Genomic DNA, 12,692 nt, shown 5'->3' with positions numbered 1-12,692 from the left:
TTTTGGAGACTAACCCTTAACCAACTCCATATTGAGACTCTAAACCAAACCCTAACCCAACTTCATTTTGGAGACTAACCCTTACCCTACTAACCCAACTCCATATTCAAGACATTTCTGTTCCTCAGGTCTTGGGACCGGGGATCTCTGGCAGTAACACTTATCGAAAACATATCACACCATCATGTGAGGACTTCAGGGCAACCAGGTAGGTGGTCCTCCAGGACCCTACCGATAGTCCAGGACCCTACCGATAGGCCAGGACTCTACCGATAGTCCAGGACCCTATCCCTAGACCAGGACCCTACCCCTAGACCAGGACTCTACCGATAGTCCAGGAACCTACCCCTAGACCAGGACCCTACCGATAGTCCAAGACCCTACCCCTAGTCCAGGACCCTACCCCTAGACCAGGACCCTACCCCTAGACCAGGACCCTACCCCTAGACCAGGACCCTACCCCTAGACCAGGACCCTACCGATAGTCCAAGACGCTAACCCTAGACCAGGACCATACCCCTAGACCAGGACCCTACCGAAAGTCCAGGACCCTACCCCTAGACCCTATCCCTAGACCAGGACCCTATCCCTAGTCCAGGACCCTAGTCCAGAACCCTACCCCTTGACCAGGACCATACCCCTAGTCCAGGAGCCTACCCCTAGTCCAGGACCCTATCCCTAGACCAGGACCCTATCCCTAGTCCAGGACCCTAACCCTAGACCACGACCCTACAACTAGACCCTATCCCTAGACCCTACCCCTAGTTCAGGACCCTACCCCTAGTCCAGGACCCTACCCCTAGACCAGGACCCTATCCCTAGTCCAGGACCCTACCCCTAGTCCAGGACCCTATCCCTAGTCCAGGACCATACCCCTAGTCCAGGACCCTACCCCTAGTCCAGGACCCTACCCCTAGACCAGGACCCTATCCCTAGACCAGGACCCTGTCCTTAGATCCTACCCCTAGTCCAGGACCCTACCCCTAGACCCCATCCCTAGTCCAGGACCCTATTCCTACCCCTAGACCAGGACCCTACCCCTAGTCCAGGACCCTATCCCTAGACCCTACCCCTAGTCCAGGACCAGCGGAGCCTCACCTGCGATCAGAGAGATCCAGACCCGCTGTGGGGGTGGCAGCTCGCTCTGGTCCTTCCAGGGGACATCAGCCATGTCTGGAGTAGCCCTAGTGAGGACCGCCACGCGAGGCAGCCAGACCGCGCCTCAGGTGGCCTCCTCAGGTTTCTGCTCATATCGCCGCCCCGTGACGTTGTTCCACCGAGCAAAGGTGTGAGTTTCAGCTGCCTCGAGTTACGCTCGGCATTCACTGATAACCAACATTCAGCTCACTTGTTTCCTACACTTGTTCCCTTCATTCAGCTCACTTGTTTCCTACACTTGTCCCCTACATTCAGCTCATTAATTCTGCTTCCAGTGCATTGGAACCCACAACAAAGCATCTTGGTCACAGTATGAGCAGCATGTTCTTCTATAGACCCGGTGTTTGACCCCGTCAGTGTATTCTACAATTGGCCCTATATATTAGGCATCAAGGTTAGGGTTAGCCCAAACCCTATATATACATATTAGGGTTAGCCCTAACCCTATAGATTAGGTATCAAGGTTAGGGTTAAACCTAATCCTAATACCTAATATATTAGGGTTAGGGCTAACCCTATATATTAGGTATTAGGGTTAACCCTAACCCTATATATTAGGTATTAGGGTTAGGGTTAGCCCTAATACCAAATATATAGGGTTAGGGCTAACCCTAACCCTATATATTAGGGTTAACCCTAACCCTATATATTAGGTATTAGGGTTAGGGCTAACCCTATATATTAGGTATTAGGGTTAGCCCTAACCCTATACAGGTCATACTCCGAAAATATAATATCGTGCAAAAGTTCATTTATTTCAGTAATTCAACTTAAAAGCCCAAACAAATACATTATGTAGACTCATTACATGCAAAGTGAGATATTCCAAGCCTTTATTTGTAATAATTTTGAAGATTATTGCTTACGATTTATTAAATCCCCAAATTCAAAATCTCAGATAATTAGAATATTGTGAAAAGGTTCCATATTGTAGGCTCAAAGTGTCACATTCGAATCAGCTAATTAATCCAAAACACCTGAAAAGAGTTCCTGAGCCTTTAAATGGTCTCTCAGCCTGCTTCAGTAGGATTCACAATCATGGGGAAGACTGCTGACCTGACAGTTGTGCAGAAAACCGTCATTGACACCCTCCACAAGGAGGGAAAGCCTCAGAAGGTAATTGCAAAAGAAGTTGGATGTTCACAAAGTGCTGTATCAAAGCACATTAATAGAAAGTTAAGTGGAAGGGCAAAGTGTGGAAGGAAAAGGTGCACAAGCAGCAGGGATGACCGCAGCCTGGAGAGGATTGTGCGCAAAAGACCTTTCAAAAGTGTTGGAGAGCATCACAATGACTGGACTGAGTGCATCAAGAGCCACCACACAGACGAATCTGTGAAAAGGGCTTTAAAAGTCGTATTCCTCTTGTCAAGCCACTCCTGAAAAAAAACAACGTCAGAAGCATCTTACCTGGGTTAAAGAAAAAAATGACTGGTCTGTTGCTCAATGGTCCAAAGTCCTTTTTTCGGATGAGAGCAAATTTTGCATCTCATTTGGAAACCAAGGTCCCAGTGTCTGGAGAAAGATTGGAGAGGCACAGAATGCAAGATGCTTGAAGTCCAGTGTGAAGTTTCCACAGTCTGTGTTGGTTTGGGGAGCCATGTCATCTGCTGGTGTTGTTCCACTGTGCTTTATTAAGACCAGAGTCAACGCAGCCGTCTACCAGGACATTTTAGAGCACTTCATGCACTCTTCAGCGGACCGTCTTTATGGGGATGCTGACTTCATTTTCCAGAAGGACTTGGCACCTGCCCACACTGCCAAAACTACAAAAACCTGGTTCAATGACCATGGGATTACTGTCCTTGATTGGCCAGTAAACTCGCCTGACCTGAACCCCTATGGGGCATTGCCAAGAGAAAGATGAAAGACATGAGACCAAACAATGCCAAAGAGCTGAAGGCTGCTATTAAAGCATCCTGGTCACCATAACACCTCAGCAGGGCCACAGGCGGATAGCATCCATGCCACGCCGCATTAAGGCAGTAATTCATGCAAAAGGGGCCCAAACCAAGTACATATGCATGATTATTCTTTTCATAGGGCCATCATTTCTTTATTTAAAATCCTTTTATTGATTTCATGTATATTCAAATTTTCTGAGATTTCAAATTTTGGGTTTTCTTAAACTCTAAGCCATAATCTTCAAAATTATAACAAATAAAGGCTTGGAATATATCACTTTGCATGTAATGAGTCTACATATTGTAGTAGTATGACCTTTTAAGTTGAATTACTGAAATAAATGAACTTTTGCACGATATTCTAATTTTCTGAGTATGACCTGTATATTAGAAGGCTCCTGTTGGAGTGAGTCCTACAGCCCTCCATACCCAGGGGGTAGTGAGTCCTACACCCCTCCATACCCAGGGGTTAGTGAGTCGTACATCAATCCATACCCAGGGGTGTGTGTGTGTGTGTGTGAGTTGAAAGCACTGATATACAACCACAATAAATCATGGATCACTTTATTATTGAGGAAAGCCCTGAGACTGAAGAAAACACACAGCAGCCAATAGCAAGTCCTAGTGTACTAGGGTTAGAGGTACAGTCCTAGGGTTAGGGGGTACAGTCCTAGGGTTAGGGGGTACAGTCCTACAAGTTAGTCCTATAGTCCTAGGGTGTGGAGTAAAGTACTACAGGTTAGTACTAGGGTACTAGGGTTAGGGGTACAGTACTAGGGTTAGGGGTACAGTACTACAGGTTGGTCCTAGGGTTAGGGGTTAGTACTACAGGTTAGTACCAGGTTTAGAGTACTACAGGTGAGGGTTGGAGAGTCCTGCTCCTTGACATTCGATGATAAAGGTGGGGTTGTTGGTCTGATCGTCGTCTGACTGGGAGATTGTAAACTTGGCCTGAAAAATACAAATAAAAAAAATGCAGTCAGCAATTGTATTTACCTCACCTAGAGCTAGACCTACAGGTCTAGAGCCCACTGTCTAGACCTACAGGTCTAGCTCACAGTCTAGACCTACAGGTAGAGCCCCCAGTCTAGACCTACAGGTAGAGCCCCCAGTCTAGACCTACAGGTAGAGCCCCCAGTCTAGACCTACAGGTAGAGCCCCCAGTCTAGACCTACAGGTAGAGTCCCCAGTCTAGACCTACAGGTCTAGCTCCCAGTCTAGACCTACAGGTCTAGCTCACAGTCTAGACCTACAGGTAGAGCCCACAGTCTAGACCTACAGGTAGAGCCCACAGTCTAGACGTACAGGTAGAGCCCACAGTCTAGACCTACAGGTAGAGCCCCCAGTCTAGACCTACAGGTAGAGCCCCCAGTCTAGACCTACAGGTAGAGCCCACAGTCTAGAACTACAGGTAGAGCCAACAGTCTAGACCTACAGGTAGAGCCCCCAGTCTAGACCTACAGGTAGAGCCCCCAGTCTAGACCTACAGGTAGAGCCCCCAGTCTAGACCTACAGGTAGAGCCCCCAGTCTAGACCTACAGGTAGAGCCCCCAGTCTAGACCTACAGGTAGAGCCCCCAGTCTAGACCTACAGGTAGAGCCCACAGTCTAGACCTACAGGTAGAGCCCACAGTCTAGACCGACAGGTAAAGCCCACAGTCTAGACCTACAGGTAGAGCCCAAAGTCTAGACCTACAGGTAGAGCCCACAGTCTAGACCTACAGGTAGAGCCCAAAGTCTAGACCTACAGGTAGAGCCCAAAGTCTAGACCTACAGGTAGAGCCCAAAGTCTAGACCTACAGGTAGAGCCCACAGTCTAGACCTACAGGTAGAGCCCACAGTCTAGACCTACAGGTAGAGCCCCCAGTCTAGACCTACAGGTAGAGCCCCCAGTCTAGACCTACAGGTAGAGCCCCCAGTCTACCGGTTTCATGGTGAGGTGCCCGAGTTAACTGCTGCGCTACGTGGTGAGGTACCTGAGTTAGCTGCTCCGCTACGTGGTGAGGTACCTGAGTTAGCTGCTCCGCTACGCGGTGCGGTACCTGAGTCAGCTGCTCCGCTACGTGGTGAGGTACCTGAGTTAGCTGCTCCGCTACGTGGTGAGGTACCTGAGTTAGCTGCTCCGCTACGTGGTGAGGTACCTGAGTTAGCTGCTCCGCTACGTGGTGAGGTACCTGAGTTAGCTGCTCCGCTACGTGGTGAGGTACCTGAGTTAGCTGCTCCGCTACGTGGTGAGGTACCTGAGTTAGCTGCTCCGCTACGCGGTGAGGTACCTGAGTTAGCTGCTCCGCTACGCGGTGAGGTACCTGAGTTAGCTGCTCCGCTACGCGGTGAGGTACCCGAGTTAGCTGCTCCGCTACGTGGTGAGGTACCTGAGTTAGCTGCTCCGCTACGTGGTGAGGTACCCGAGTTAGCTGCTGCGCTACGTGGTGAGGTACCTGAGTTAGCTGCTCCGCTACGTGGATGGCGGTCTGGGTGTGCAGGGTCACGGGGCCGCAGCGTATCCGGGAGGTGCCGCTGGCCAAGGCCATGAAGATGATCAACTGAGCGTGAAGGAAACGTTACAATGAGTAAAACCTTGTGGAAAGCAGGGAAGGATTGTAGTAGGTTAGCTTGAGGGTTACCTGGTCTTGTAGAAACTCGTCTACACAGCCGTTATGTCGGAGGTTCCTCAACAACATCTCGGCAGCCTCGATGCCCACCTTGTCTGCGTACACTCCTGCATCACGGGACAGAGGTGGACTATGAGACCGTCTCCTAACCCAGAGGTGGACTATGAGACCGTCCCCTAACCCAGAGGTGGACTATGAGACCGTCCTAACCCAGAGGTGGACTATGAGACCGTCTCCTAACCCAGAGGTGGACTATGAGACCGTCCCCTAACCCAGAGGTGGACTATGAGACCGTCTCCTAACCCAGAGGTGGACTATGAGACCGTCCCCTAACCCAGAGGTGGACTATGAGACCGTCTCCTAACCCAGAGGTGGACTATGAGACCGTCTCCTAACCCAGAGGTGGACTATGAAACCGTCCCCTAACCCAGAGGTGGACTATGAGACCGTCCTAACCTAGAGGTGGACTATGAGACCGTCCCCTAACCCAGAGGTGGACTATGAGACCGTCCTAACCCAGAGGTGGACTATGAGACCGTCCCCTAACCCAGAGGTGGACTATGAGACCGTCCCCTAACCCAGGGGTGGACTATGAGACCGTCCTAACCCAGAGGTGGACTATGAGACCGTCCTAACCCAGAGGTGGACTATGAGACCGTCTCCTAACCCAGAGGTGGACTATGAGACCGTCTCCTAACCCAGAGGTGGACTATGAGACCGTCTCCTAACCCAGAGGTGGACTATGAGACCGTCCCCTAACCTAGAGGTGGACTATGAGACCGTCCTAACCCAGAGGTGGACTATGAGACCGTCCTAACCCAGAGGTGGACTATGAGACCGTCTCCTAACCCAGAAGTGGACTATGAGACCGTCCTAACCCAGAGGTGGACTATGAGACCGTCTCCTAACCCAGAGGTGGACTATGAGACCGTCCCCTAACCCAGAGGTGGACTATGAGACCGTCCTAACCTAGAGGTGGACTATGAGACCGTCTCCTAACCCAGAGGTGGACTATGAGACCGTCTCCTAACCCAGAGGTGGACTATGAGACCGTCTCCTAACCCAGAGGTGGACTATGAGACTGTCCCCTAACCCAGAGGTGGACTATGAGACCGTCCCCTAACCCAGAGGTGGACTATGAGACCGTCTCCTAACCCTAACCCTATATGCACTGAGCTAGGATAAGACGCTAAACCATGCCAAGTACTATCTTTAAGGACCAGGACGTACAAACATACAGGTTAGTCATCAAGTACACTCCTAGGGGTAGGGGTACAGTACAGGGGGTACAGTCCTAGGGTTAGGGGTACAGTCCTAGGGGTAGGGGTACAGTACGGTGGGTACAGTCCTAGGGTTAGGGGTACAGTCCTAGGGGTAGTCACAGGGTTAGGGGTACAGTCACAGGGTTAGGGGTACAGTCACAGGGGTACAGTCCTAGGGTTAGGGGTACAGTACAAGGGTTACAGTTCCGTGTGAAATCGTCTCACCTTTCTTTCCAAGAGATGAACCTGCGAACACACAGCCGGTGGAGGACTCTGCGATGATTCTGGAGGACAGAATGATAAGGGAACGCTCTTTAAGGGGTTTTCCACGACAGTAATGTTAAGGGAACGCTCTTTAAGGGGTTATCCACGACAGTAATATTAAGGGAACGCTCTTTAAGAGGTTATCCACGACAGTAATGTTAAGGGAACGCTCTTTAAGGGGTTATCCACGACAGTAATGTTAAGGGAACGCTCTTTAAGGGGTTATCCACGACAGTAATGTTAAGGGAACGCTCTTTAAGGGGTTATCCACGACAGTAATGTTAAGGGAACGCTCTTTAAGGGGTTATCCACGACAGTAATGTTAAGGGAACGCTCTTTAAGAGGTTATCCACGACAGTAATGATAAGGGAACGCTCTTTAAGGGGTTATCCACGACAGTAATGTTAAGGGAACGCTCTTTAAGAGGTTATCAACGACAGTAATGATAAGGGAACGCTCTTTAAGGGGTTATCCACGACAGTAATGTTAAGGGAACGCTCTTTAAGAGGTTATCCACGACAGTAATGTTAAGGGAACGCTCTTTAAGAGGTTATCCACGACAGTAATGATAAGGGAACGCTCTTTAAGGGGTTATCCACGACAGTAATGTTAAGGGAACGCTCTTTAAGGGGTTATCCAAGTACCGTTCCTCAAGTGTTACTAGTTAACATGATCAGAGTTACTAGTTTACATGTTCAGACAATGACTAGTCAAGTCAAGGTGAAGGTTTAGTCAAGCTAGTTAACATGTTCAGACAAGTGACTAGTGACGTTATTGTGATGGGTTAGTCGAGCTAGTTTACATGATGCCGTTTCCGTTCCCACAGGCCTGGTCCTTCTCCTGCAGTGAGGGGATGCTGATGTAGAGGTCTTTGATCTCCCTCCTTATGGTCCGCACTGCTGCGGTGGACATGTCCTTAGCCAGCTGCAACACAACATGGCCGCCAGCGTCAGGGTACACACAACATGGCCGCCAGCCTCAGGGTATACACAACATGACCGCCAGCGTCAGGCTACACACAACATAGGTTGTAACATTAGGGTTAGCGTTACCTAACAGGTTGTATCATTAGCGTTACCTTATAGGTTGTAGCATTAGGGTTAGCGCTACCTTACAGGTTGTCCCGTTAGCGTTACCTTACAGGTTGTCCCGTTAGCGTTACCTTACAGGTTGTCCCGTTAGCGTTACCTTACAGGTTGTAGCGTTACCTTACAGGTTGTAGCGTTACCTTACAGGTTGTAGCGTTACCTTACAGGTTGTAGCGTTACCGTACAGGTTGTAGCGTTACCGTACAGGTTGTAGCGTTACCGTACAGGTTGTAGCGTTACCGTACAGGTTGTAGCGTTAGCGTTACCGTACAGGTTGTAGCGTTAGCGTTACCGTACAGGTTGTAGCGTTACCTTGCAGGTTGTAGCATTACCTTGCAGGTTGTAGCGTTACCTTGCAGGTTGTAGCGTTACCTTGCAGGTTGTAGCGTTACCTTGCAGGTTGTAGCGTTAGCGTTACCGTACAGGTTGTAGCGTTAGCGTTACCTTGCAGGTTGTAGCGTTACCTTGCAGGTTGTAGCGTTACCTTGCAGGTTGTAGCGTTACCTTACAGGTTGTAGCGTTAGCGTTACCGTACAGGTTGTAGCGTTAGCGTTACCGTACAGGTTGTGGCGTTACCTTGCAGGTTGTAGCGTTACCTTGCAGGTTGTAGCGTTACCTTGCAGGTTGTAGCGTTACCTTGCAGGTTGTAGCGTTACCTTGCAGGTTGTAGCGTTACCTTACAGGTTGTAGCGTTAGCGTTACCTTGCAGGTTGTAGCGTTACCTTGCAGGTTGTAGCGTTAGCGTTACCTTATAGGTTGTAGCGTTAGCGTTACCTTATAGGGTAGCACCCCAGCCACGAAGGCCCGCCCATAGATCTTGGTGATGGTGCCTCTCTCCGTCATGGTGACGGGACTCAGCTGTTTGATGGGGTTGACCGTCACCACCACCTCTCCTCCGCCTTTAGGGTAGTAGCCCCTGTGGAGGTTAGGGTTAGGGTCACACACAGCTGGAACATCTGGGAGCACGCAGGGCTTAGAATACGAGTGAACACAAGTTACACAAACTCACAGCTCCTGAAGACAAGGGAATACCAAACGGCTAAGTGCAAGGCAGTATAAAGTGCAATTTGGAACCTTTAATAATGTGGACCCCATCTTGATTTACCTCATTTTAACGTCACAATCAAAATGGACGCCGAACTTCTCCAGGGTTGGCTTGAAGACCTAAAAAAAAGATATGAATTAATGGATGAATTGTAGTCTACAGACTAGGGTTAGCCTGGTCCACAGACAGCCTGGTCCACAGACAGCCTGGTCCACAGACAGCGTGGTCTACAGACAGCGTGGTCTACAGACAGCCTGGTCCACACACAGCCTGGTCTACAGACAGCCTGGTCTACAGACAGCCTGGTCCACACACAGCCTGGTCTACAGACAGCCTGGTCTACAGACAGCCTGGTCTACAGACAGCCTGGTCTACAGACAGCCTGGTCCACAGACAGCGTGGTCCACAGACAGCGTGGTCCACAGACAGCGTGGTCTACAGACAGCGTGGTCCACAGACAGCCTGGTCTACAGACAGCCTGGTCCACAGACAGCCTGGTCCACAGACAGCGTGGTCTACAGACAGCCTGGTCCACAGACAGCCTGGTCCACAGACAGCGTGGTACACAGACAGCGTGGTCCACAGACAGCGTGGTCCACAGACAGCGTGGTCCACAGACAGCGTGGTCTACAGACAGCCTGGTCCACAGACAGCGTGGTCCACAGACAGCCGTTACCTTCACAGTGTAGTCAATCTGAGGAGCCATCTCTGCGTTGGTCCCTCCCTTCAGACAGAGCTGTGTCGAGGCGTCGGTGAACAAGGCACAGGGGAGTGACGCCTGGAGCAGCAGCCCCACACTCCTAAAGACAGGCCACTCGTTAGGACTGGTTGGGATAACCTACTGACCCACTAGTCTAGTGGACTACAGGAATAAAGCGACTGACCCAGCTAGTAAACTAGAGTAATGTTTCTACTGCCCTAAAAGTCTGGTTAACTAGAGTAATGTTTAAACATACCCAGCATTCTGGTTAACTACAGTAAACAAGAGAAATGTATGAGTTAACTAGAGTAATGTTTGGACTGACCCGGCGGTCTGGTTAACTAGAGTAAACTAGAGTAATGATTCCACTAACCCTGCAGTCTGGGGGTCTGCGAGGTGGTCCCCAGAGGTGATCTTTCCCGGGTTCAGGGTTATCTCTGTGGAGCCGATGGCTGCTCCATCAAGACTTCCGGCACAAATGTCTCGAAGCAGCTGCAGGCCACAAAGGTGCTGCGGCCTGGAGGGAACAGATACAGTCGGTTCGTTACAATCTGATTCAGTCTGTGTTCATACACCAGAATACATCCTAGCCCTAACCCTCTCTGGTCCCATCGGTTAACACCGTCTACTACAGCTAGCCTTGGTCTTAACTTGGGTTAACCAAGTTACCTTAGTCATAGAGTTAGGATGACCTGGTCTTAACTAGGGTTTACTGGTCTTAACTAGGGTTAACCAATTTATCTTAGCCATAGTTAGGATGACCTGGTCTTAACTAGGGTTAACCGGTATTAACAAGGGTTAACCAAGTTACCTTAGTCCTAGAGCTAGGGTTGACTGGTTTCAACTAGGATTAACTGATTTTATCTAGGGTTAACTGGTCTTAACTATCGTTGACTAGGTTACCTCAGTCCTTCAGTTAGGGTTAACGGACTCCTGGAGTAAGGTTAACTGTCTTAACTAGGATACCTCAATACGGGATTAAGGTTTAACTTGGGTTTACTAGGTTACCGGAGTCCTGGGGTTAGGGTTAACTAGTCTTAACTACCTGAGTCCTGGAGTGGTTCGGCCGGCTCGGATCTTGCTGATCTTGATGGCGGTTCCAGTGATGCAGCTCAGCGCCGCGGAAACCCTTAGGATCTGTCCGCCCTGGAAACCAATTCTAACGCCTTAGTTTATACAAGGATTGCTCGATAACGAGTTAGTTTAAACTGCAGAAGGGGTCAATAACAAGTTAGTTTATACTGGCGAAGAGCTCGATAACGAGTTAGTTTATACTGGAGAAGAGCTCGATAACGCGTTAGTTTATACAGGAGAATGGCTCGATAACGCGTACATCATTATTATCTACTATATTACTAAGATGTACAATTGACTTGAGAGCAAACAGCGTACACATGTTTCATGGGTTATAGATATGTTCATATCTAGTTTATCAATATGATGTACAATGAGAACACACGGGGTACTTCATGGGTTACAGAAATATGTACGGGGGTACTTTATATATATATTTCTCCGGATCTACTCACTCCCTCCATCACACTACCGTCCACCTCCAGAGTCGTCGAGTCCATTCTGCTGCTGGGGAGTTTTAAAGTATAGCAACTATCGTAATATTACTAATATCGATCTATTTTCACTAATAAGACCAGATGTGTGTAAGCTAGAGAATGAGAGTGTTTTTATTTCTTCTTCTCCGGACTAGTTTCACGCTAGAGCCTTATCGCCCCCTGCAGGTCCGGACTGGTTTCCCACCAGAGCATTACCGCCCCCTGCTGGTCCGCCGGACTGGTTTCCCAGCAGAGCCTTTACGCCCCCTGCTGGCCTGAAGGGAGATCATTGTATATAGGCAAGGCAAGGCAACTTTATTTATATAGCACTTTTCATACACAAGGCAGACTCAAAGTGCTCACATATAAACATTGTTATACAATAAAATAAAATAACAGATAAGTAAAAGAAAACATATGCAAAGAAATGAGTAAAATAGAAAGTGCAATGTATTTAAGATCAGATCAACAGTCTCTCTGGTATCCGCGTCGGAACTCCAACCCGACCTAAAAGGAACTTGGTACTTTCTCTGGGACTCCAACCCGGATTCTAGTAACCCTTATCCTTTCTCTCTGGTATCAGATCATGTATCTTTCTGGTAAAAATAGAAAATTAAATTGAAAGTTAAAAAGGCTTTTTAGTAAGTAAAGTTGAATGTATTTAAGAGAAAATTAAATTGAAAGTTAAAAAGGCTTTTTAGTAAGTAAAATTGAAAGTGCAATGTATTTAAGATCAGATCAACAGTCTCTCTGGAACCCAAGTCGGGACTACAACCCGACCTAAAGGACAATATTCTAGGACTCTAACCCAGCTTCTAGGACTCTAGCCCAGACCAAAGGCCTTATTCAACAAAACTCAGGACTCTAACCCTTATACACAAACTCAGGACTCTAACCCTTATACAAACAAACTCAGGACTCTAACCCTTATACAAATACAAACTCAGGACTCTAACCCTTATACAAACAAACTCAGGACTCTAACCCTTATACAAATACAAACTCAGGACTCTAACCCTTATACAAACAAACTCAGGACTCTAACCCTTATACAAATACAAACTCAGGACTCTAACCCTTATACAACCTTTCTCTCTGGTATCAGATCATGTA

The 12,692-nt window shown here is 48.6% G+C and overlaps 1 protein-coding gene across 1 annotated transcript; it reads right to left on the bottom strand.

Moving 5' to 3' along the window:
* Window positions 1–3,591: 3,591 nt before the first annotated feature.
* On the bottom strand, window positions 3,592–11,745 carry rtca (RNA 3'-terminal phosphate cyclase). Its single transcript, XM_056604232.1, has 11 exons — window positions 11,559–11,745; window positions 11,075–11,175; window positions 10,403–10,546; window positions 10,006–10,129; window positions 9,390–9,448; window positions 9,059–9,200; window positions 7,999–8,120; window positions 7,158–7,216; window positions 5,683–5,777; window positions 5,497–5,601; window positions 3,592–4,010 (listed from the first exon to the last, which is right to left on the bottom strand). The coding sequence occupies exons 1-11, from the start codon at window positions 11,601–11,603 to the stop codon at window positions 3,912–3,914; spliced, it is 1,095 nt and encodes a 364-aa protein (XP_056460207.1). The 5' UTR covers window positions 11,604–11,745; the 3' UTR covers window positions 3,592–3,911.
* Between the last annotated feature and the right edge of the window lie 947 nt (window positions 11,746–12,692).

The sequence above is a fragment of the Gadus chalcogrammus genome, chromosome 12, assembly GCF_026213295.1.
Source record: "Gadus chalcogrammus isolate NIFS_2021 chromosome 12, NIFS_Gcha_1.0, whole genome shotgun sequence".
NCBI lineage: Eukaryota > Metazoa > Chordata > Actinopteri > Gadiformes > Gadidae > Gadus > Gadus chalcogrammus.
Note: the sequence above shows the minus strand (reverse complement) of the source record. Positions and strands in the feature narration are given on the sequence as shown.

What these genes read in the sequence shown, in the direction of transcription:
- rtca (XM_056604232.1), bottom strand. Translation starts at nt 11,603, where the DNA reads ATGGACTCGACGACTCTGGAGGTGGACGGTAGTGTGATGGAGGGA. An exon ending in GATTGTGACGTTAAAATGAG is followed by an intron (nt 9,201 to 9,389) that starts GTAAATCAAGAT and finishes TAACCTCCACAG; the next exon opens with GGGCTACTACCCTAAAGGCG. An exon ending in GGGAACGGAAACGGCATCAT is followed by an intron (nt 7,217 to 7,998) that starts GTAAACTAGCTC and finishes TCTGTCCTCCAG; the next exon opens with AATCATCGCAGAGTCCTCCA.